This window comes from Phoenix dactylifera, chromosome 1 (assembly GCF_051530095.1).
Source record: "Phoenix dactylifera cultivar Ajwa chromosome 1, Ajwa_hap1_PhDact_Kaust_v1.1, whole genome shotgun sequence".
Lineage (NCBI taxonomy): Eukaryota > Viridiplantae > Streptophyta > Magnoliopsida > Arecales > Arecaceae > Phoenix > Phoenix dactylifera.
Window position 1 is genome coordinate 48,033,336 of NC_143190.1, and position 24,935 is coordinate 48,058,270.

General features: G+C 41.3%; 1 protein-coding gene and 1 long non-coding RNA gene across 10 annotated transcripts in view; one reads left to right on the top strand and one right to left on the bottom strand.

Annotated features, from left to right (window-relative positions):
* LOC103697463 (Zim17-type zinc finger protein) overlaps positions 1-24,935 on the top strand; it is a 36,433-nt gene that overhangs the window by 7,602 nt on the left and 3,896 nt on the right. Inside the window, exons 1-2 of one of the 9 annotated variants that reach the window (XM_089924764.1) lie at positions 23,690-24,198; positions 24,458-24,563. The exons of 6 other annotated variants lie outside the window; for them this stretch is intronic. In XM_089924764.1, coding sequence (XP_089780890.1) covers positions 24,017-24,198; positions 24,458-24,563 — 288 coding nt within the window. In that variant the 5' untranslated portion in view covers positions 23,690-24,016. Of the gene's footprint in view, positions 1-23,689; positions 24,199-24,457; positions 24,564-24,935 lie in introns of those variants that run through there. 2 more of the 9 variants (XM_039125637.3, XR_016396152.1) reach the window with 2 other exon arrangements.
* LOC148715351 (uncharacterized) lies at positions 694-18,136 on the bottom strand. Its single transcript, XR_016396154.1, has 2 exons — positions 14,121-18,136; positions 694-854 (listed from the first exon to the last, which is right to left on the bottom strand). It is a non-coding gene; the product is annotated as an uncharacterized LOC148715351 (long non-coding RNA).

Sequence of the window (24,935 nt, forward strand, 5' to 3'; positions counted from 1 at the left end):
TCAGTGCACTCCATTGCCCTGAAGGCTTTCTCCCTTTCATCTATCCAGCCTTCGGCCTCTTGAGGACTAGTGGTGCCCTTAAAGGTCGAAGGAGCCATTTTCTTGAATTCCATAATAGTCCTTTGCTTAGAAGAACCAATATTCTGCTGGACTGATTGCTGAGGTTGCTGCTTCTATTCACGTACTAGCCCAACGACCTCTTCGATCAGCTTGAGCACCTGGGTCTAGTTTCCAACAACATTTCCTGGTGTCAATGTCGACTGACCCAGGGTTGGCTGATTGATGATTAATTGACCAACCCCACCTTCTTGGTGAATTTCAAAGGCCTCATTCTGGGACCTCGGGCTTTGCAATGCCTCGGCCGCTTGGTTAGTAGGGACTCTACCTCGAGATCCCCCAACCATCCATCTCAGACTACGGGCATGGCGACATTCTGATTTAGTGAAAATAGGCAAATATCATAAGATCATCCAAACAGTTTAATCAAAAGGTTATTAGCAAAAAGCAATTAATATTATCCCCTTGTCTAAATCCTACCCATTTCTCAACCTTTCCGACGAATTCTAGGAATTCTAAAATCTAGGCTCTCATACCACCAAATCTGTCGCGCCCCGAGCCCGAAGCTCGACGGATGCCGCATGCCCGCATGGCGGACCGTACAGGCGTGCAAGGCAGCTGATCATATTAAAGCTATTATAGATGCTTAAACATTTATATATATTCAAAAATAATCTTACAAAGTTCCAAAATAGCATATGTCAACATAATTCAAATATTTTATCTAGTTTAACCAAAATTCTAATTTGAGCAAAATCTAACGGACTCCGCAGTCCCGTGCAATCAAATCTCTGGATCTGAAAAAACAGACAAAATAGGATAATGAGCTACACTAGCCTAGTAAGCAACATAATACCCCAGAGTGGGGTCAAAGCATATCAGATAATTAATTAAAACACAAAATAATGACTGAAAATTAAATCACAGATAAGCATATATTTTTTTCAAATTTATTAAGCATTTTCATAGAAACTCTGATACTAAAATCTCAACACAAATCGGCTTAAGGCCACATAACCCAGTGGCATGGAATGCACAAAGTGCCAAATCCACTATTATTAACTACCGGTGGCAACGGTGTCCAAATCCACTGTTATGAAACACCGGTGACATCAGTGTCCAAATCTACTATTCCAATCACCGGTGGCGCAGTGTCAAAACTAGTTTCTTATAGATAAAAGTCGATAGGGCCAACGAATAATCTCCATTGGTAGTGCTAGATCATAGCTATGTTGAGAATACATACATGTATACAAAATAGATTTTTCATCATTTGCCCAGTCACATTTTTCAGATTTTATAACATATAACATAAATTTCAAATGATATTTAACATGCATGACCCATTTTACTAAGTACAAAATATATCTCAAAATTTAATCACTAATAATTATTTTATCAAGTACTTTGGAAAATACACTTTGAAGTATTAAGTTACTTACCTCTTTTTGCTTAACTCCTACTTCAGACAAACAGGTCAGGTGCATCTATTTAAATATCATTAGAATATAATTAATTTTTTTATTAATCTCAGAGCTAAGCAAAACCTAATACTATTGGACATGGCTCAACAGGGTCCCACACGGCCGAACTAAGCCCAAGTTGGGCCCACAATGGGTACGGCCCAGCAAGGTTGGACTGGGCCCAAGTTGGGCCTACAAAGGGTACGGCCCCAACTGAGCCCAACATGGCTGAACTGGGCCCAAGTTAGGCCTGCAATGAATAAAGCTCAAGCTTGGCCCACGATGGGCTTTCTCTTTTTTTTTTTCTTGTTTCTTTTTTTTCTTTTTCTTTTTTTCTTGTTTTCTTTTTCTTCGTTTTCTTTTCTTCTCCTTTTCTTTTTCTTCTCTTTCTCTTTCCTTTCTCTTTTCTTTTTCTTTCTTTTTTCTTTTCTTTCCCGAAGCTTTCTCTCCTCTCATTTTTCTTTCTTCTCTTCTTCCTCTCACCTTCCCCCTTGTGGAGTGATTGATTATAACCCTATTTGATTTTGATGAGCTCAAAGTATTTGAGTATATCTTTTGTTTACTAATGAATTCAATCAAGTGTTTCAGTGAAAATCTTGTCTAAGTGTTTCTAGATTTGGTTCAAGATATTTTGGATAAGTTAAGAAGTCAGTTTGAACCAAAGTCTGAGACTCGAGTCGACTCCGGGATATTACGAGTCGACTCCAAGCGTATCAGAAGCACTGGCACGGGCTCGAGTCGACTCCGGAACATTACGAGTCGACTCCGACTGAGAACAGACAGATGAACAGAAAGACACAATTTATAACCTGTCAGCGAGTCGACTCCTGAAGTGCGCGAGTCGACTCCAATGCTTACCGAGTCGACTTCGGAGTAGTTTGAGTCGACTCCAGGGAGTTACAGACAAAAAGTCAGAGAGCAAGTTTCGACCCTGAGAGCCGAGTCGACTCCTGAGGAACGCGAGTCGACTCCGATGGTTGGCAGGTCGACTCCAAAGAAAGCGAGAGTCGACTCTCAGTTGTATTCAAGGCAAAAGTCAGAGAGCAGTTTTCGGACACTGAGATCCGAGTCGACTCCCGCAATGCGCGAGTCGACTCCGAGACAACGCGATCCCAAAAAGACAGTAGACCAAATTGTTGTCTCTGAGAGCCGAGTCGACTCCAAGACAGCTCGAGTCGACTCCAAGGCAGCGCTACACCAAAAAGGCAGAAGACTGAGTTTCGGAAACTGAGAGCCGAGTCGACTCCGGAACAGTTCGAGTCGACTCCAAGACTGGACGAGCCAAAAGACAGAAGATAGGGAGTTCGGGCTCTAAGCGCCGAGTCGACTCCCAAGACTGTCGAGTCGACTCGAGTGGGCCAAGTTGAAAAATAGCTCCATGAATTCCATGGGATGAGCCGACTCCAAGAATGCCAAGTCAGCTCCAGTTTTTGGCGAGTCGACTCCGGGTTAAGTCGAGTCGACTCCCAGTCGAGGAGGTCACTTTAATTCAAATTCGGAACAGTTGCCGAGCCGACTCCAGAAAAGCATGAGTCGACTCCTGTTACAGCCGAGTCGACTCCAGATCGCGCGAGTCGACTCCGACCCCAACGGACACATTGTCAGGATGTGCAGAGTGTGCAGAACGGGCAGAAAAATGTGTCTAACGGCTAGTTTCCGTGGGGGATGGCTTAAATAGCCACAGAGGACTGTAGCAAGGTAAGAAATATACCATTCTACTCAAAGAAATCAAGCATCCTTTCTCCGCAAACTGATTTCAACGGAAAAGAAGGAAGAGGGCCATTAACTCCATTCAACCGACTCTTCCCAGCATTAAAAGAAGTCTCCTCCTGCCTTCAAGTCTTCAAGATTTTCAAGAGGAGACCCAAAGTTCAAGAAGCCCTTTTCTTCTCCAACTCAAACGTGTTTGAGGGCTCTTAACTTTACTCTTATTAATATCGCTGTATATCTGCTTTTTAGAAGCTCTATTTTTTCTATTTGTCTTTGTTCTTTCCATCTTGTCCTTACTTGATTCAATCAGGGGATTGAATCAAGGGTATATAGGTTTGTTGGTGAGCCTAGGTTGAAACCAATGGTGTAAGGGTTCGATTGTGATCCCGGGAAAACAATCGGGGTGGTTCTAGTCGGTGAGTCTGGGAAAACCGACCGAGTTCGTTGTGACCTCGTAAAACAACAAGTTTGGTTGTGAGCTTGGAAAACAACCGGCTGTAATCCGAGGGGTTATAGTGAATTCCCAAGTGAGACTTGGGGAGTGGACGTAGGAGCAAGGGTTAGCTCCGAACCACTATAAAAACATTGTGTTTGTGATTGCTTGTGTCTCTCTCTCTTACTCTCATTTCACTCACAGCACATAGCAACTAATTAATCATCTTGCAACAGTATTAATTAGTCATCCACAAATGTTTTAATTGCAAAATTATTTTAAAACCCAATTCACCCCCCCCTCTTGGGTTGTCTATCTGGGCAACAAGTGGTATCAGAGCCTAAACTCTTCTACCCTAAGAGTAAAAGATCAAAATGACAACCCCATTTGGATCTTCCCACATTGAGGGTCAGTCCACCCAAAGACCCCCATTCTTTAATGGATCCGACTACTCATATTGGAAGGCTAGGATGAAAATATTTATCCAAGCCCAAGACTATGAGATGTGGACCATTATATTAAATGGACCATACATCCCATCCATCTATGTAGAGGGTGTCACTGTATCCAAACTTGAAAAGGATTGGGATGACCATGACATGAGAAAGACACAACTCAATGCCAAAGCAATGAATGTGCTTTACTGTGCATTAGATAGGAATGAATTTAATAGGGTCTTTACTTGCAATTCTGCAAAAGAGATTTGGGAGAGACTCGAAGTGACCCATGAGGGCACGAATCAAGTCAAAGAATCCAAAATAAATATATTGGTTCATAAGTATGAACTATTTAAGATGGATTCTAATGAAACAATCACTTGCATGTTCACTAGATTTACTGACATTGTCAATGGCCTAAAAAGCCTTGGCAAAAACTATACTAACAGTGATCTTGTCAGGAAGATTCTTCGCTGTCTACCAAGGTCATGGAAAGCCAAAGTGACGGCAATCCAAGAAGCCAAGGACTTGAACAAGCTACCACTTGAGGAGCTTCTTGGATCCCTAATGACGCACGAGCTAACAATGAAGCAACACAACGAAGAAGAGTCCTCCCATAAGAAAAAGGTAATAGCTCTCAAATCTACATCATCTAACAAAGACTTGTCTTGCAGTAGCAGCAGTGAAGAAGAAGATCATGAGGGAGATGATGATGAGGCTCTTCTCGTGCGTAAGTTCAGAAGATTCATCAACCGGAAGAAATCCTCACATCAAAGGAGAGGCCCCTCAAATTCCTATCACAAGGATAAAGGTAAGGAAAGGAAAAATGAGGGGATCGGTTGTTATGAGTGCAAGAAGCCGGGGCACTTCAGAGCTGAGTGTCCCTTGCTGAAAAAGGGGAGCAAGTACAAGAAGAAGAAAGTCCTCGTCTCCACCCTATCGGACTCCGACACCTCATCATCATCATCGGATGAAGAACAAGAAGAAAAGGCAAATCTGTGTTTTATGGCCAACGACAATGAGGTAACATCCGCACCACATTTAGATTTTACTTTCGATGAATTATATGATGCTTTCAATGAATTAATGGATGAATACAAAACAATAAACGTTAAAAACAAAGAACTAAAAGTAACTAACCAAACTCATCTCCGTAAGTATGATTCATTAGTTAAGGATAAAGATGTTCTTATCAAAGAAAATGCAGAACTTAAAACAAGCAACCAAATCTTGATACAAAAGAATAATACCTTAACTAAAGAAAATGAAAGGCTGAACAAAGAAACATTAGAACCCAAAAACAATAAACATATAAATGAGAGTCTCACAAAAGAACTAAATGATCTAAAAACAGAAAAACAAAAATTGACACTAGAACTTGAAAAATACAAGCCCATTGTAGAAAAAATTTACATATAGCTCAGAAAAATTAGAGATGATACTTAATAGTCAACGAGCTGTATTCAATAGAGCGGGTTTAGGGTATAAACCTAAAAATAAGCAAAAACTCCTTAGTAACTTCTTTGTTAAAGCAGGGGAAAGTAAAACTAAGAAAATAACCTGTTTTTGTTGTGGAACTTTAGGACATAAAGCAAATGTATGTGATTATAGGAAAGGAAAAACTAAAAGAAAAATTAAAAGAGTTTGGGTTCCAAAAGGAACCAACACTACTAACCATGAAGGACCCAAGAAAACTTGGGTACCTAAAACTATATGATTTGCTTGTGTAGGAGTGTCTTGCAGCCAAAGTCGACAAAAATTGTTGGTACTTGGACAGTGGCTGCTCAAGACACATGACGAGTGACAAGGATCAATTGTTCACCCTTGAAGCTAAGAAGGGAGGTGCTGTGACTTTTGGAGACAATAACCAAGGTCACATCATTGGTATAGGTAAAGTACAAATTACCCCTTCAACTTTTATTGATAATGTTCGATATGTTGATGGTCTTAAGCATAATCTACTAAGCATTAGTCAATTGTATGATAGAGGTTATGATGTTATGTTTAAACCATCACTATGCATCATAACAAACCCAAATGACAATAGTTTAGTTTTTAAAGGAATAAGACGTGGAAATGTGTATGTTGTAGACCTTGAGGATCTTGCCAAACATAACCCATGTTTAGTTGTTAATGAAACTAAGGAAAATGATGCTAGTTGGTTATGGCACCGTAAGTTAGGTCATGCAAGCATGGACACCATATCAAAACTAGTTAAAAGAGATTCCGTGATAGGTTTGCCAAAACTAAAGTTTGAAAAGAATAAAATATGTGAAGTATGTCAATTTGGCAAACAATCAAGGAACTCCTTTAAATCTATAAATTGTGTCTCTACCTCTAGACCTCTAGAACTACTACACATGGACCTATTCGGACCAACTAGAACCACAAGTCTAGGTGGAAATAAATATGGTCTAGTTATCGTAGATGATTATCTAGATACACTTGGGTCATGTTCTTAGGTCATAAGGATCAAGCATTTTCAATTTTCAAGAAATTTCATAAAGAAGTAACAAATGCTAGAGACACTTCAGTCATAGCTATTAGAAGTGACCATGGAACCGAATTTGAAAATCATTTATTTGATGAGTTTTGTAGTAAAAAGGGGATAACTCATAATTTTTCTGCACCTAGGACACCACAACAAAATGGAGTTGTGGAAAGAAAAAATAGAACTCTAGAGGAAATGGCTAGAACCATGTTATGTGAAAGTAATCTCCCTAAGTACTTTTGGGGAGAAGCCATAAATACCTCATGTCATATATTAAATAGAGTTTTATTAAGACCCATTATAAAGAAAACACCTTATGAACTTTGGAAAAACAGAAAACCAAAAGTGAACTATTTTCATATCTTTGGATGTAGGTGTTTTGTTCATAATAATGGAAAAGATAATCTAGAAAAATTTGACTCTAAATCGGATGAGGGTATATTCTTGGGGTACTCTACAACTAGTAAAGCCTATAGAGTCTTTAATAAAAGAACCCTAGTTATAGAAGAATCCATACATGTCGTTTTTGATGATTCTAGTGATATCTCTTCTAGTAAGAGAGTTAATCTTGATGATGATGCTAAAATTCTTGAAGAAAAGATAGATGAGATGACATTACAAGATGATAATCAAAAATTAATTGGAAATGCATCATCAAGCCAAGAGGCTATTATGGATCATGGGCTAACTAAGGCTTGGAGGTTTGCTCACGGGCATCCTAAGGAATTAATTCTAGATGATCCATCTCAACCTGTTAGGACTAGAGCATCTCTTAGGAACTTAAACAATCATCTAGCTTTCGTTTCACATTTTGAGCCCAAACACATAGAAGAAACTGAAAAAGATGTAAATTGGATAAATGCAATGCAAGAAGAATTAAACCAATTTACTAGAAACAAGGTATGGAATCTAGTTGAAAGACCTCCTGAATATTCAATCATAGGTACCAAATGGATATATAAAAACAAACTTGATGAAAATGGAATTGTAATAAGGAATAAGGCTAGACTAGTAGCAAAGGGGTATAATCAAGAAGAAGGTATAGATTTTGATGAAACCTTTGCTCCTGTAGCTAGACTCGAGGCAATTAGATTATTATTAGCATTTGCATGTTCTAAGGATTTCAAGTTATTTCAAATGGATGTAAAAAGTGCATTTCTAAATGGGTATATTAATGAGGAGGTGTATGTAGAACAACCTCCTGGGTTTGAGAATCATCAATACCCTAATCACGTGTATAAACTTAACAAAGCACTTTATGGTTTGAAACAAGCACCTAGAGCATGGTATAAGAGGCTTAGCAAATTCCTATTAGAACATGAGTTTTCTAGGGGAAATGTAGATACAACATTGTTTTTAAAGAAGAAAAACAAAGATATGTTGTTAGTGCAGATTTATGTTGATGATATTATTTTCGGTGCTACTAACAATCGCCTCTGCGAAGAATTTGCTGACTTGATGCAGAGTGAATTTGAGATGAGCATGATGGGAGAGCTGAACTATTTCCTCGGGCTTCAAATCAAACAATCTGAAGAAGGCATCTTCATCAATCAAGCCAAATACATCAAGGAGATGCTTAAGAAGTTTGATATGGAGGGAAACAAGTCAATCAGCACCCCCATGAGCTCATCATGCAAATTAGACCAAGATGAATCAGGTAAATCTGTAGATCAGAAGTTATATAGAGGGATGATAGGATCTTTATTGTATCTTACTGCAAGTAGACCTGATATCATGTTTAGTGTTTGCATGTGTGCTAGATATCAGTCTAATCCTAAGGAATCTCATCTAATTGCAGTCAAGAGAATCTTTAAATACCTAATAGGAACAAAGAATATAGGGTTATGGTATTCTAAAGAATCTAGCCTGAACTTAATAGGATACACAGATTCAGACTTTGCTGGATGTAAACTTGATAGAAAAAGCACCAGCGGGTCATGTCAATTTCTAGGAAAAAACTTAATCTCATGGTTTAGCAAGAAACAAAATTCGGTTGCATTATCTACTGCTGAAGCTGAATATGTTGCAGCCGGGAGTTGTTGTGCTCAAATCATGTGGATCAAACAACAATTGGAAGATTACGGCATTAAACAGGATAAAATTCTCATTAATTGTGATAATACTAGTGCCATTAATCTAACTAAAAATCCAGTTCAGCATTCAAGAACTAAACATATTGAGATAAGACATCACTTCATAAGAGATCATGTAATGAATGGTGATGTGACACTTCAATTTGTTTGCACTAATGATCAATTAGCTGATATCTTCACAAAATCCTTGAGTGAAGAGAGATTTAGTGTACTTAGAAGAGGATTAGGAGTGATTGATCCATCCTAGTGATATTCTCTTCTAATTCATTGATTTTGATGATTAGATTGTGGTTAATATAGAGTTTCTTTTCAATGATCATCAAATCAGACCATAACTTAGTGATTTTCCCTCATTCGGCACGAACATAGCATGATTTTTAGGTGCGTGCCAGAGTTCGAGACGACTCGAGTAAGTTTCAGAGTCGGCTCGTAAGAGGGAGTCGACTCGCATATTTACGGGAGTCGACTCGAGATCGATGGCAGCAGAGGGGGAGTCGACTCGCATACAGTCGGGAGTCGACTCGAGGTCAATAAGCGCATAAGGAGAGTCGACTCGCGCATATTTTGGAGTCGACTCGAGGTCGAGTCGACTCAAGACTTACAGGAGTCGACTCGCAGTCGGGATCCGATTTTTTTAACCCTAATTCAAGCGTTTACTCAACACTTCTATTCACCGCCGCCACTATTCACAAACCCTAGAGTCGTCTCCTACGTCGTCTCCGGCCGCCCTTAGTTTTTTTTTTTTTTTCCGTCGACCTTCCTCCATCCATTAGCGTTTTACCCCATTTTAGGTCGACCATGCCTCGTAAAGTCGTTGTCCCAAGCCGGAAGAGACCCCAACCCGCGACCGGTGCCGAGAGACGTTCCAAGGCTCGGAACGATCCCGTGAGGCCACAACCTCCGGTTCGTTCCCCGCCGAGGGAGGTTCCCTCGAGGCCGTGCGCCGGGAAGGCGGTCTCCACCGGGAGATACGTCGATTTTGACTATCTCTCCCGGGAGGGCTTTACCATAGGAGAGAGATTGCGGGCCCAGGGTTTAGAGTATTTTTGTTCCTTAGATCTCCCCACATACCCTGGCCTAGTTAGAGAGTTTTATGGTACTGTCCATAGGGGCAATGGGGGAATAGAGGGAACTGTAGCCGGTGTCCCATTGTTTATTTCCGAGGATTTCATAGCCCAAATCCTCCACCTTCCACAAGTAGGGGTAGCTCCCACACACCCCGAGGATAGGACTGAGGCCCTTACGGCCATTCTAGGATATCCACCCCAGTCCCCCTTAGATGAGGTGTCCGCTAGCTCACTTTCTGTTGAGATGCGGCTCCTCCTTAGCATCATCTCTAGGACCCTCTTTCCGAAGACTGGCCGCTTCGATTTTGTTTCTGAGAGGGACCTAGCCCTTATGTTCTACATCCTCCAGGACACCCCAATCAACTTTCCGAAACTCATTTATAGATATCTATGTGAGCCACTAGATAGACCTAGGCTCACCCTCCCCTATGGCATGCTATACACACTTATCTTTAGGGAGGCCGAAATTCCTATTCCTGAGGGGGAACCCTCTCGCGCATTGCGATGGACAGATCGCATGCGTCCGGGAACCCTACACAGGATGGGGTTTCGTAAGGTAGAGGAAACCTGGGTTAGGAAATCATCTACCTCCACACATACTTCCAGACACTCCCCTAGTCCTGACCCTGATTCTGACTTCCCTACCTTTCCCTCCACCTCAGCTCCCACCACTTCAGCCGGACCCTCCTCCTCAGCTCCACCTACTCAGCCCATGGAGGTTCGCATTTCTCCTGAGCAGCTCCGGGAGTTGCGGCAGGAGATAGTGAGGGATCTTCGGGACGACCTGCTGAGGGAGCTCCGAGGTCCAGCGACTGCTCCCTCCCCTGCACCCTCTTCTGCATTGGTTCCTTTCCTGTCAGCCGTGACCGAGATGACGGCCCATGTGCTTGAAGAAATCTACAATGTCAGGAGCCTGATACAAGCCCAGTTCTCTAGCATGAGCGATGTCACGAGCACCACTCGGAAGATGCGCGATGACATCCGACATGACATGGGCACCACTACTCAGGGGGCCGAGCGCTTGGCGAATGTGCTCATCGCCAAGCTGGACACACTTCAGCAGACTGTGACCGAGCTCGACACGACACACAGCAGGGCCACCTCGGCCATTATCAGACAGTTAGAGCACGTCACCAATGCGGTCACCCTACTCGCGGAACGAATGCCCCGGGGAGCCGCATCCTCCTCGAGGAAGCCTTAGCTTTTTTTGTATTTTGACTTGTATTTACAGCTTTACTTATTGTATTCACAACTACATATACATCAATACAATGAGTAGACAATTTTCTTCAATATTGTGCACATTTATCTCTACTTGCTTGTGTGTTCTGCTTACCTCCTTTTTGATGCAATGACAAAAAGGAGAAGAAATATATTTAATAGATATGTAAAAGGAATCAATGAAAATCATAAAAAGAAAATTTTAATAACACACAAGAATTTGTTCTTAGTGGATTCGATACCTCGAGGCTCATTATCTCTCTGTTGGGGCTCCTAATGGAGTAATCTCCAGAATCTATTCAAGGGATATTCGGAGATTAGTTGAATCATACTTAAGAACAAATTGACAGATTTTTCCTCTAAAAACCAAAAATTTAAGGTTAAATTCTGAGAATCAAAACTAAGTTGAATGCATGTGTTGAGGGGGAGAATCTGAATTTTTTTCTAAGAAAGCAAGATCATTATATCTATATAAGCCAAACAATTGAGTGCATGACATGAAGGCTTATATAATTCCAAATGAAAGGGGGAGCTTTAACTCCAAAATTTATTATTTTACACCTTTCAAGTTTGGATAAATTAAAAAACCAGACACTTGAATTCATTTATAGATTTTATTTCCTTGTTTATTGAGCAATTCACTTTACATATACTCAATGTTTTGTCATCATCAAAAAGGGGGAGATTGTGGAGTGATTGATTATAACCCTATTTGATTTTGATGAGCTCAAAGCATTTGAGTATATCTTTTGTTTACTAATGAATTCAATCAAGTGTTTCAGTGAAAATCTTGTCTAAGTGTTTCTAGATTTGGTTCAAGATATTTTGGATAAGTTAAGAAGTCAGTTTGAACCAAAGTCTGAGACTCGAGTCGACTCCGGGATATTACGAGTCGACTCCAAGCGTATCAGAAGCACTGGCACGGGCTCGAGTCGACTCCGGAACATTACGAGTCGACTCCGACTGTGAACAGACAGATGAACAGAAAGACACAATTTATAACCTGTCAGCGAGTCGACTCCTGAAGTGCGCGAGTCGACTCCAATGCTTACCGAGTCGACTCCGGAGTAGTTTGAGTCGACTCCAGGGAGTTACAGACAAAAAGTCAGAGAGCAAGTTTCGACCCTGAGAGCCGAGTCGACTCCTGAGGAACGCGAGTCGACTCCGATGGTTGGCAGGTCGACTCCAAAGAAAGCGAGAGTCGACTCTCAGTTGTATTCAAGGCAAAAGTCAGAGAGCAGTTTTCGGACACTGAGATCCGAGTCGACTCCCGCAATGCGCGAGTCGACTCCGAGACAACGCGACCCCAAAAAGACAGTAGACCAAATTGTTGTCTCTGAGAGCCGAGTCGACTCCAAGACAGCTCGAGTCGACTCTAAGGCAGCGCTACACCAAAAAGGCAGAAGACTGAGTTTCGGAAACTGAGAGCCGAGTCGACTCCGGAACAGTTCGAGTCGACTCCAAGACTGGACGAGCCAAAAGACAGAAGATAGGGAGTTCGGGCTCTGAGCGCCGAGTCGACTCCCAGGACTGTCGAGTCGACTCGAGTGGGCCAAGTTGAAAAATAGCTCCATGAATTCCATGGGATGAGCCGACTCCAAGAATGCCAAGTCAGCTCCAGTTTTTGGCGAGTCGACTCCGGGTTAAGTCGAGTCGACTCCCAGTCGAGGAGGTCACTTTAATTCAAATTCGGAACAGTTGCCGAGCCGACTCCAGAAAAGCATGAGTCGACTCCTGTTACAGCCGAGTCGACTCCAGATCGCGCGAGTCGACTCCGACCCCAACGGACACATTGTCAGGATGTGCAGAGTGTGCAGAACGGGCAGAAAAATGTGTCTAACGGCTAGTTTCCGTGGGGGATGGCTTAAATAGCCACAGAGGACTGTAGCAAGGTAAGAAATATACCATTCCACTCAAAGAAATCAAGCATCCTTTCTCCGCAAACTGATTTCAACGGAAAAGAAGGAAGAGGGCCATTAACTCCATTCAACCGACTCTTCCCAGCATTAAAAGAAGTCTCCTCCTGCCTTCAAGTCTTCAAGATTTTCAAGAGGAGACCCAAAGTTCAAGAAGCCCTTCTCTTCTCCAACTCAAACGTGTTTGAGGGCTCTTAACTTTACTCTTATTAATATCGCTGTATATCTGCTTTTTAGAAGCTCTGTTTTTTCTATTTGTCTTTGTTCTTTCCATCTTGTCCTTACTTGATTCAATCAGGGGATTGAATCAAGGGTATATAGGTTTGTTGGTGAGCCTAGGTTGAAACCAACGGTGTAAGGGTTCGATTGTGATCCCGGAAAAACAATCGGGGTGGTTCTAGTCGGTGAGCCTGGGAAAACCGACCGAGTTCGTTGTGACCTCGTAAAACAACAAGTTTGGTTATGAGCTTGGAAAACAACCGGCTGTAATCCGAGGGGTTATAGTGAATTCCCAAGTGAGACTTGGGGAGTGGACGTAGGAGCAAGGGTTAGCTCCGAACCACTATAAAAACATTGTGTTTGTGATTGCTTGTGTCTCTCTCTCTTACTCTCATTTCACTCACAGCACATAGCAACTAATTAATCATCTTGCAACAGTATTAATTAGTCATCCACAAATGTTTTAATTGCAAAATTATTTTAAAACCCAATTCACTCCCCCCCTCTTGGGTTGTCTATCTGGGCAACACCCCTCTTCTCCCGTGAACACAAGGGGAGGAAGATCCCAAACTGGAGTGCTCGGGAGAAGAACCCACAACAGAGAGGGAGCTCGGAAAGGGGAACGGCCCAACGCCGGCGGTGCCTGCGGCGCCCGCGGCCCGGCCTCCTCCTCTTTCCCGCGAACACAAGAAAGTGGTCCCTCGCCGAGGAAGGGCTATGATGCGGAACAGGATCAATGCATGCGATCTAAATTTTTTTTTATATTAGATTTCAACAATCCAATTCATAAACTATTAGCAAACTCAAATCTAACAGTTATCAGATGATTATATTAAAATCGAATTGACTGAAAGAAACTACCGACGATTGATCAGTTCCTTTAATAATTTTAAAAAGAAGGATCGGTGTTGATTAGAAAATCAACACGTGATTAGGGCACGTTGATCTACTTTTAATTTCCTGTGTTAAGTATAAAAATTTGGGAACTTAAACTGAACCCAATAACGACTTACTCAGAATTTTGGTGGAAGGATCACACGGACACGATGCTTGAGAAAGGTCCTGGAAGAGGGAGGCAAGTCCAGGGTCCTGGTTTGCTGATGGGTCGTCCTTCGTCGAGATGGATGGCGGAAACCGACAGGATCTGAAACAGAAGACCTGGGTTAATTGAGGTGGTAGGATGTAAGGGGAAAAAAAAGAATAATCTATTTAAAGGATAAATAATCCGGACGACGAATCGTCGGATCGGGAAGGAGTCCGGAAGAGAGAACGGGGAGCCGGATGATGAGCGCCGCCTGCGTTGGGGGAAATTGCGGAAGTCAGGGGAGGCCGCGTTCACTTAGAAGAGAAAGATTTTAGGGAAGGAAGGAAGGTATGTTCTTGGGTTTGGAAACCAAACTCTCTCAGGCAATTTGTCAAACAGCTTCTGTCCATCATTCATAATATCAAGCCCTTTTTATAGGCATTACAAGGACTCATTCTTGATTTTTACAGCATTCATTCGGGATTCAATTCCTAGATTACTCTTTGGTTTTCAAAGCACAGTTGGCAGCGTTGCATGGGAGAACTCGATGGGGATGGGTGACTTGCTGGAAGTGCCTCGGAAAGGGGAAGAGTAGTCGAGTGGAAACCGGCCATGGAGCTTGGCTTTTTTTCTTGGGCCAGGAACCGGTTTGCTGGGGAAGCAACGCCTTGGGGAAGAGCACCCTTGGAATCATCTTGCTTGGGAGTTCTTTGGTGTTGGAACCTTGGAAATCTTTGGGAAGAGGTGGACCTGTGGGCAGTTTCCAAGAGATCGCAGGATGGCATCGGAAAGGAAGAGGATCAGGAAACTTCCTTCAGCTGGTTTGTTGCTTCGGGAGGAGGTGAGCCACGATGGAGACTTTGAGGAAGTGGAGAACTTGCTGATGGAGAACCGGCGGACGCCTTGAAAAGGAGGAAACGGCTGCTGGCTTCTTCGATTGGGATTTCAAAGAAGAAGTGGCTGGGAAGAGCCGGCTGTGGGGAGGAATCAATGCTTTGAAGTGTTGGGAAGAACCACCTGTGGGAAGAATACCTTGGGAAGAAGCTGGTTGCACATCTTGTGATGGGATTTTAATGAAGACGTGGCTGACTTTGGAATGTTGGGAAGAGCCACCTGTGGGAAGAATTCCTTGGGAAGAAGCCTCTTTGGAACCGGTTGTGTGGGAAGATTGCCTTGGCTGCTTTGGAAAAAAAAACAGGGGAGCTGATGGTTGTTTTGAGAAGGAACCGGTTGGGAAGATGACCGGTTCCTTTTATTTTTTTGGGGAATCAACTTCATATGTAGACTTGGACTTTTGGACTTGACATAAATTGGACTTGGTTTGAATTTAATTGGAATTCACATAAATTTTGGACTGGACTCAAATTGGGTGATTGGACTGACATGCACTGATGGAACTGACTTAAATAAATAACTAGAAAAAAAAAACTGGACGACTCAAGAAATGTGGACTAGCAGTCAAGCCAAAGTGATGCTGGCTCATTGGTGTCCCCACCAGGCTAGGCCGAGACCAGCGGCGCCCGTGGTGGCCGGCCCTCGCTTTCTTCTCGCGGAGGAGACACGCGAATGGGTGAGTCCCCTCTTCCCCTTTTTTTTTCTTCTTCTTTCTTTCTTTCTTTCTTTCTTCCTCTGTTATCTCGAGTAAATCAGGAGGAGAGAAGGCAGGAAAAATGGAAAACAAGGTGGTCGGGGGGCTTACCTGGCTTCGGAAAGGAGCCGCGAACACCTTCTTCGAAGGCACAGACGTTCGTTCAGGGAGCCTTGTCTCTGAGGAAGGAGGAGAACAGTGATGTGGGGTCAGGAATAGCGCTATCAGGGTTCTGGAGGGTTCGACGACTGAGCTACCATACATCAGTTTCTCCCCCCTCGAGGAAATAGGTAGTGGCCTCCTGATGGGCTGTTGACTTTGGTCCAGGTTGGCCCATTTGGCGGCCTAGTAATCACAACAAAACACCATAATAACCATTGACTGAGCATATTAGTAAACATGACGTTTCATCTGTGCTGTCACCATTGCAATTAATGATCCAGATTGAACCACTCTCACTTATACATCCATCTGGTAGAGTGACTTAAACCACTCTCACTTATACTCTCACTTAAGTTCGTTCAGGGAGCCTTGTCTCTGAGGAAGGAGGAGAACAGTGATGTGGGGTCAGGAATAGCGCTATCAGGGTTCTGGAGGGTTCGACGACTGAGCTACCATACATCAGTTTCTCCCCCCTCGAGGAAATAGGTAGTGGCCTCCTGATGGGCTGTTGACTTTGGTCCAGGTTGGCCCATTTGGCGGCCTAGTAATCACAACAAAACACCATAATAACCATTGACTGAGCATATTAGTAAACATGACGTTTCATCTGTGCTGTCACCATTGCAATTAATGATCCAGATTGAACCACTCTCACTTATACATCCATCTGGTAGAGTGACTTAAACCACTCTCACTTATACTCTCACTTAAATAAAAAGCCGGAACAAATAAGATAACAACAATAATGACAAGAATAAACCAATATGATAACTAGGTTAATTAAACAAAATAGTTTGCATAGAGAGGATTTGAACTCATGACCTCTAGCTAACGTAGCAACTTATGACCCAATCCGACCAGCCCAATCCCCAACAAACCCGAGTTATGCTAGTTCAGGTTTCGCATAAACGAGTTTGAGACAAATAGAATTACCCGCCTTGACTTATTTATTATTTGGGTTAGGTTCATATTGAGTTGTGACCCATTTAACCTATTCTGGTTCATTTAACAGTTAGTTGGGTCAGGTTGACATAGTTACGACCTGATCCGTTTAGCATGACTGCCCTGTTTATTAAACAGGTTATACAAGTTGAGTCGGGTTACCTGTTTAATAGAGATCGAGTTCAGTTTTTGATATTTGACTCGTTCAAGAAACGGGTCGGTTCAGGATGACAGATTGCCAATATGGCACATATCTGACTGATGCAAAACAAGCCATTTGTCATCCCTATCTCTAGCAAACATGCACTCTAATACCATATTAATTGACTAATTGATCCTAAAAGTTTAAGCTGATAGAGAATGGCTCAACAATGTATATCATGCTCAACAAAATCATGAGTAGCCACAAGGTCCAAAAAATTGAAGGAACGAGATATAACAGAGCAAAACTAGAAACACTAGTAAGTTAGCAAAAGAATATGATACATTTATTGAAATTGTTCGATAAGATAGCTATAAGAGGCCTAGGGCAATACTAGATACTTGAGATGCATTGGCAAGAGCTTTAACTAAAAACTTGCTTCTTCGATCAACTTTGGCAACCATGTTTATGCTGGGATGAGAGCCAACAACTAGTACTCTGATTCAACCGCTTATGTTCTTCGTGCGTTCAACACCAAAGCTATGAAGAAGCCCAAGAAGTGGAAAACTGTGAAGAAGCAATAGCAAGCACAATACTAGTGTCAGACCTTGAAAAACTAAATGGAAATTTCAAAATGTGGTTGTGGGTTGTGTGTCAACTACAATCTTTGCATAATCAAATTTAAGGGGCAACTGATGACTTCTAGAAAGAAATTATGTTGTCTAAAAATTTTAGTGAAGCCCTATAATTTAGCCAAGTAAACAAAGCACCCGCTAGTATCATCACAAAAAAACAGCACAAGCGACAAAATATCGGTGCAAGTTATCCTAGATGTATCCTCACTAACCCAAAAAGAAGTCCTAACTGCCACGTCGATTGAAAATTGTTTAGCATGTAGCAACAATTCAACTGTGATCATTCGATTGGAATATTGGTCGATCTCGAGTCCTATAATATAAGATTAATGAGATGGAGATGCAAGTGGAGTTGGTGACCTTCAAGGACACATCAATGGCCTAGATTTCAGCTGCATAGATGGCCTTATCAAATCAAATAAGGTGCATAAGAATATTAACAAACTATACCATCAAACAAGTTTTTACATATCGGACTATACCAGTCCCTATTGGATGGCATGGTACCATAGTCATAGGGAATTAGTATGATACAGGGCATGATTTGGTACGGTGCCAACATATAATATGGTTGATGTTTCAATTTAGCATCTTTACCATATGTTGATATGATGGTTTACTTACTATGCCGGTACAAGGCCTGGCACCATATGATTTGGTACGAGGCCTGTTGCCAACATATAATATGATGCAAAACCTTGCCACCAATTAAATTAGTGGGCTGTATTGACAACAATTAGCAAGGTGAACATGCACAGACAGTATCATGATGGAAATTAGTAATTAAAGTCATTAAGAGCAACCAAGCATATGTACCGTAGGTTAACTACTTGGCCGATCAAAAGGACATCAAGGACAAAGGGGGACCAAATGGGATGACAAATTGGTGTCCATAGACAGGGTGAAAAGATTAATTTATTGACATACAAGCAGCAATATATTGTAATTTCCATGCCTCTTCCATCTCCATGCTCCTTTTTCTTCCTCATGCCCCTTCCATTGGATGGATGGTTAACCATTGTGGGCCGACCAAGAAATCCAATGAAACAAAGGACCTTTCAATCAGCACACTTCTTTGCATCTCATTCAAAAGTCTGCTGAAATTTCGGGTAAGACTACACTGTTGTTAAATTTCAGATCAGTAAGTTCCAAATTTCTTACTGAAAAACATATCACAGAGTGTCTTGGAACTCAAGATTTTTGGTTCCACAAACCTTAAATAATGATCATACAATCAGAAAGGTGCAAAGTAGTATTTTTTTTATAAAAAAAGGGGACCCTTGTAAACTTTCAGGGTTTTCTTAGTTCTTTTCAGCATATTCACAATATACAGAATTGTAGTGCATAAAGACAGCTAATCAAACTAACTTTTAGACAAATGAAGCTGCATTGATATCCAAACATGAAATTTTTTTATAACTAACAACAGGGAGAAATAAATCCTATCAGATAGTACTTCGTAAGGAATGTACGATAAAACAAATGAATTGAATTACCATCCAGGTCTTGTTGATCATGTTCTTGAAATCTTTCTTCTCTTTTTCCTTTCCAATGGGTACCTTGCTCTCACCGATCTTCATCAGCTCTTGATTATTTGCTACACAAGGATGGACAGCATTTCTATTCCAAACTTCAGGTGAAGTCATATTTCTTTCTATCTGACAACAGCAAATACAAACGCCAAAAAAAAAACAAAAAAACAAAAATAAGAACAATTTGAACAGAAAAATAAATAGGATGAAAAATCTGATAGCACCTTAGCCTTGGTGAGTTTTACCAGGGGAATGCAGAGATTATGCTCTCAGGAGAGCATTTTCCACAAGGTGAGTGCTGCACAGAAGCTTGCTCTGAATTATCTTGCGGAAGACAATGCAACTCCTCAGTCAAATAGGTGTGGTTACGAAGAAGCATAAAAATCTGCAAACAAGAGAAGGATATTCAGATATATAATATGCCTTGACAGTGGGAACAAGAAGATAAACAGACAAATAGCATGACAAAAGAAAATCAAAAGGGTAAGACATACATACCACTTGTTCAAACTCAGCATGGAATTTCTGCCGCATAGGATAAGCATTTATAAAATTCAACAAGGACATGAACAATTCCTTGTCTGCTTGGAAATGATCCTAAAAGTGTCAAAACAAGTAAAACAAAAGGGGCACAAATGAAGCACCATAGCCTCCAAGTCTACAACCCAGGAACTATTTACCTTTATTTTATCCAAAAATGTAAGTGCTTCGGTATCTAGAAGAGGAGTCAACGAAGAAGCTTTCCCAGTTATTTTGTGCCTTTTTGGTAAAAAGCAATTGCTCAAACTAGAAGCAAAACATGGATGCCCTTGAACAATTCATGCAAGCTTCTCAAAAGGTGAGTGACATGAAGACCGCAAGCAATATATCATGATGAAATAGAGAGTTATCAAATCATCTCAATCAGCAAGTATTTCCTTAAACCAATCCAAATTGAATCTTTGAAGAAAATAAATTACTAAAGGAAGCAAGGTTTTAAATCTCATGGGATGGGGCTATCTCGGTTTTTGTATGGAATGGGATGTGCCGCCATTCCGCCCCCATCCCGACACTTGGGACAGGAGATGTTACAAGGTGCGCCGTTCAAAATGTTGGGATAAGGGCATCCCGGTACTTGGGATGGTACCCTATCTCAGAGTCCCGTGGGATGTCCCACCACGATCTAAGACCATGAAAGTGCATTTAGACCTTCTGTCATAGAAATCCTTGACAGTGGGAACAAGAAGATAAACAGACATAGCATGACAAGAGAAAATCAAAAGGGTAAGACATATATACAACCTGTTCCAACTCAACATGGAATTTCTGCTGCATAGCATAAGCATTTATAAGATTCAACAAGGACATGAAAACTTGTTTGTCTACAAAAATAAATACTCCTAATGATGGCCTTCATTTTTGCTCAAATAATCAATAGATACAAAATGGTTAAACAAAGCTTGAAGGCTTGAGATATTATAAAAAATAAATAATAAAGATCATGCTAATGTCTAAAAAGAATGAGCGCATAAATACTTCTAACGATGCTTGTTCATGATGGAGGGATGGTGTCCTTGAGCCTTTTTTCATCAGCTATTTAGAAAATTGTTGCGAAACATCAAGGAAGAAATTGATTTTTCCCACTTATAATAATGTAATAATCTAGAATATGATCCCACAATCAGGCCTAGAGGGTGTTAATGTAGTAAAATCATCTCCAAAATAAGTCACCACTGGAAAGTTTTCAAAAGTGTATTATAGAAATTGACTATTCAACATCAGCTTTGTCCCTAGCTGTTATCACCAATGTTGCCTTTTCTTTTAACATAAATGACATTTCCGCCACCATGTTATGCATTCTCTAGGACAGCCAAATGATCAAAACTAAGCCAAATGAACTTATAAAATCCTCCAAGATAGGGAGGTAAACTCCTATTGAGATTAATTTCAAGTTGGGTGTGAAGATTAAGGAAAACCACTTACATATCTGGAAATGTACAGAAGATTGGAGGGACAGTTTATATAACCTTATCTTGAGGATGTTTTCTTTTTTTTCATCCTGCAGTATCTTGTAGTGGCACCAGGTCTTGCAATACTCAACAGTGCTCGACGGCCCCTTAAGGTCTGATATTACGCAGATGTTAATTGTCTGAACTCCCCTTCTGACAGAAGATTGATGTTTGGATACTCTACATTTTTTTGGGAGAATCTTGTTATTTTGGATTTTTTTTTAAAAAAACTGTAGTTGAAAAAAAAATGCTCAAACCAAGAATCAGGCAGTTGCTCTTGCCATGTACGAATTGATATGGCTTTGATTAGTACCATTCGAGACCAGGGAGTTTGGTCTCACAGCCTAATTAACTCATGCATGACAACCAAGCAGCTATCTACATTGCAAGCAACCCAATTTGTCATAAAAAAAAAGGTGCAGTGGAAGTAGATTTACATGTTTGAGCAGTAGGTAATGGAATAAAGGCCATTACACCTCATTTGATGGTCCGAGCTACAATTGACTAATCTGCTGACCAAGACATTTACCACGTCAGCAATTGAAGACTATTATGTTCAAGCTGGGCACGAGTGACATCTATGCTCCAGCTTTAGGGAAGCATTTGATGTATATGACAGTGTACATTGACATATATCAGCCCGCCAGATTAGGACTGATCTAGTAATGCTAAAGGGATCTAAATTGGTCTGTTACATTGCAATGGGTCATTAGTCAACCCCAGATTGTGTCAAATGAAGCCATTTTTTTGTATATATTGCATAGTTTATTGCTGGCCGCCTATTAGGAATGATAATATCATTCTTTACTTACCTAATTAGTTGGCCAGCTCCATATTAACAAAAATCAGATGCCACAGGGATCAGGAATTGGTCCGTGCAACACATCCCTTCTCTCCTGTGCGTCCCTTTCTCCTCCTCTCCTCCCTTCTTCTTTCATCTCTTCTCCTTCCATTCTGCCACCTTTTACCTCCGTTTCGTGCCAATACACTGACAAGCTTTGTTCCCAAACTCCCCAGTGTTTACCTAATTCAGGCAACTAAGCTATGTAACCAAAATCAAAATAATTCAGCATTACACCGAATTGGTCCAAAGCCAAGGTTGATTCCAAAAACTGGTTAAAAGTAATATAACAAGACCACATCTAATACAAATACTGGAAATCCTTTTTTATCGCTTATTTATTTGAATTTCAGTAAGTATCTAATTTAATTTAAGACTTGGATTTTGCAAGTTGAGTAAACATGAAAACATCTTTCATGGGGCTTTCTTAAGTTAAAGGAAATGCAAAATAAAGGTTTTCTTAAGTTTGAGAAATTTCTTGGGCTCTTGCTTCTTGAGGGAAAATGAGAAGTGGCTTGTGGAATTGATTTGAAGATTTGATATCAGATTTAGAAAGTCTGGGTTTAAAAATACTTTACAGGTTATCAAGTTTGAAATTTAGGAAGTTCCAAATTCTCCACTCCTTTATGTTTTAGATCAATCATCCTTTATACACCGACAGAGGAAGCTGGCCGACTCTTCCATCTAAAACTAACTTTGGGAGCTCATAACATATTTGTTGGATTTAATTCTGCATCGCCCACCATTGACTTTGATGCTAAAGATGAAATTAATTTGCCACGTACGGCAATTGTACACAGGAGAACTGCATGAACGATTCTCCTGCATTTCTCCTTTCGGGGTAGAAAGGTGGAGAAAACTGATGCCTAGTAATTATAATAAGAGATGATTAATAATTAGTTTAAAATACTAACTTGTTACATGTCGTGGGATGTGGCCTAACCTTGAAAGAAATCATGGGAAATGAGGGCCGTGACAGGGGGAACAAACTCAATTGCTTTGCTTTGCCCTTGCCTTGCCGAACAAGATATATCTTTCTGGCCGCTTCTCCTTGATTGCCAATTGCTATGGACGTGCCATGAGCATGTAAGATTGGGAGTTCGATTGTGTTCTGTTAGACAAAGACCTAACACTCAAAAAAGTGAGTTGACTCGGTCGGCCTTCGGTGCATCGTGTTGGGTCCACATTCCAACTTCTAATGGCTATCACAGGACAAAAGCTGGAGATGCATGGCCCAATTTGACGTGGAATCTTAGCTTGATCGGCGATGTTATATCTTGTTTGGCATGAACTAAATTGTTCCAGAGGGCGTCGCTTTTATTGACTCCTTAATTACTGTATTGGTTGCATCTGATTCAGGTTCGGCCCTCTCTTGTTTTTTCGGTAAATTCAGCTCCAACCTTCAAATTTTGACCTTTTGTAATCAGAATAGGGGGCTTGAGTTGCCCATGTATTTAGCAGCTCTGTCATGTGCACCATAGCTATATTAGCCCCAGCAATAAGATTGCAAATGAGTCGGGTTGACCCGTGACCCCGACCGCTTAGATCTGACATGATCCAATCCGTTTTGGAGGATCGTAGGGCCGAATCGGATTCTAAAATTCGATCCGTTCTAGTTTTTGGGTTGGGACTGGGTTCACTAACTTTTAATCTGGCTTGATCCATTTGAAATTTGGTAATTTTGAATATTCAAAACCAGTAAAATTATTTGTATAACAGCAGGATGGTGAGAGGTAATGATGCAGCTAGTAATGGAACAACAAGGTGCTAACCAGCTTGTTGAAAAGGGGCAAAATGCCGATGAGCATGAACGGATGAAGGCATTGGGCTCTTGAACCCTCTCGAGAAACCAAACCAGATCTCATTCCCACACGAACAGTTTTCGCCAGTAAAGTTTCCAGCTGCTTGTATCAAAATTATATCCATCCTGGTATGGCATGATATTATAGCTAGGTTTAAAATTCACCATATAAATTCCTGCCCTGACGCCGATTCCTCTTCGCGCGAGCCTCATTCCCTCCGTTTCTCGTCTCCGGCTACGGAGGGTCGAGAGAAATGGGAAGTGCGTCGGCCATCTCCTCATTCCCTCTCCCGGTATGGCATGATATAAATCGGAAGGGCGTGGTCTCCGAGAGCTCTTGCCATACTCATCGAGGCTTCTTCCAGCGTCGGCCCTCTCCTCCTCCTCCTCTCCCCTTCTTTCTCCCCGCTTCCAAATCCAAGGCCCCGATCCCCAGGTCTGCTTCCCTTCTCCTTTGTATCTCGCTCTCTTCTTTCTTCTACCTTCCTTGCTTCCTCTCTTCGTCATAATTTTTTGGGGCTATTGTACGTTATTTTATGAGAATAGGCGTTTCGTCTTTCTTCTACCATAATTCTCCCGCGAGTTCTTTTCGATACGCCCATGAATTTGTTAGATTTACCTGAAACTTTGATAAATTCCATTGCTTTTCGATTCGCTGGCACTGAATGCTGTAGAATGGCTCGAATATATTTCAGCTTGCGGATTTCTAACTGTCAAAGAGCTATCAGACATGTCATCTGTCTGAGTGGAACGAATTCTGCAGAAAATTATACGCCGGACGATACCACATCTTCATCTAAGGTTGTTTACTTTACCAACCCACCCTTTCTTCCAGAATTGGTCGATTGTATTCCCTTTTCGGATTATAATTTGTTTCATTCTTTCTTGATTCCTTTTCTTTTAAAGAAGTGGTGCCTGTGATGAACTTTATGAAGCACGGCACGTGCACTTCAGCTTGCTGAGATGTGAGAAATTATGGCTTCCTTCCTGCTCAGTTTTTGTAAGCAACCCGTTGTTTAGACTGTGGCTTGCCTTAGTCATGAAAATGGCGATCATGTTACTATTATTTATTCCTTTTCTTTATCCTAATTCTTGAATTGCTACTTGAGATAAGATTCTGACTCAAGATAGTATTCTTTATTAATTAGAAGCGCTGAGGTTTTTCAGAATTTG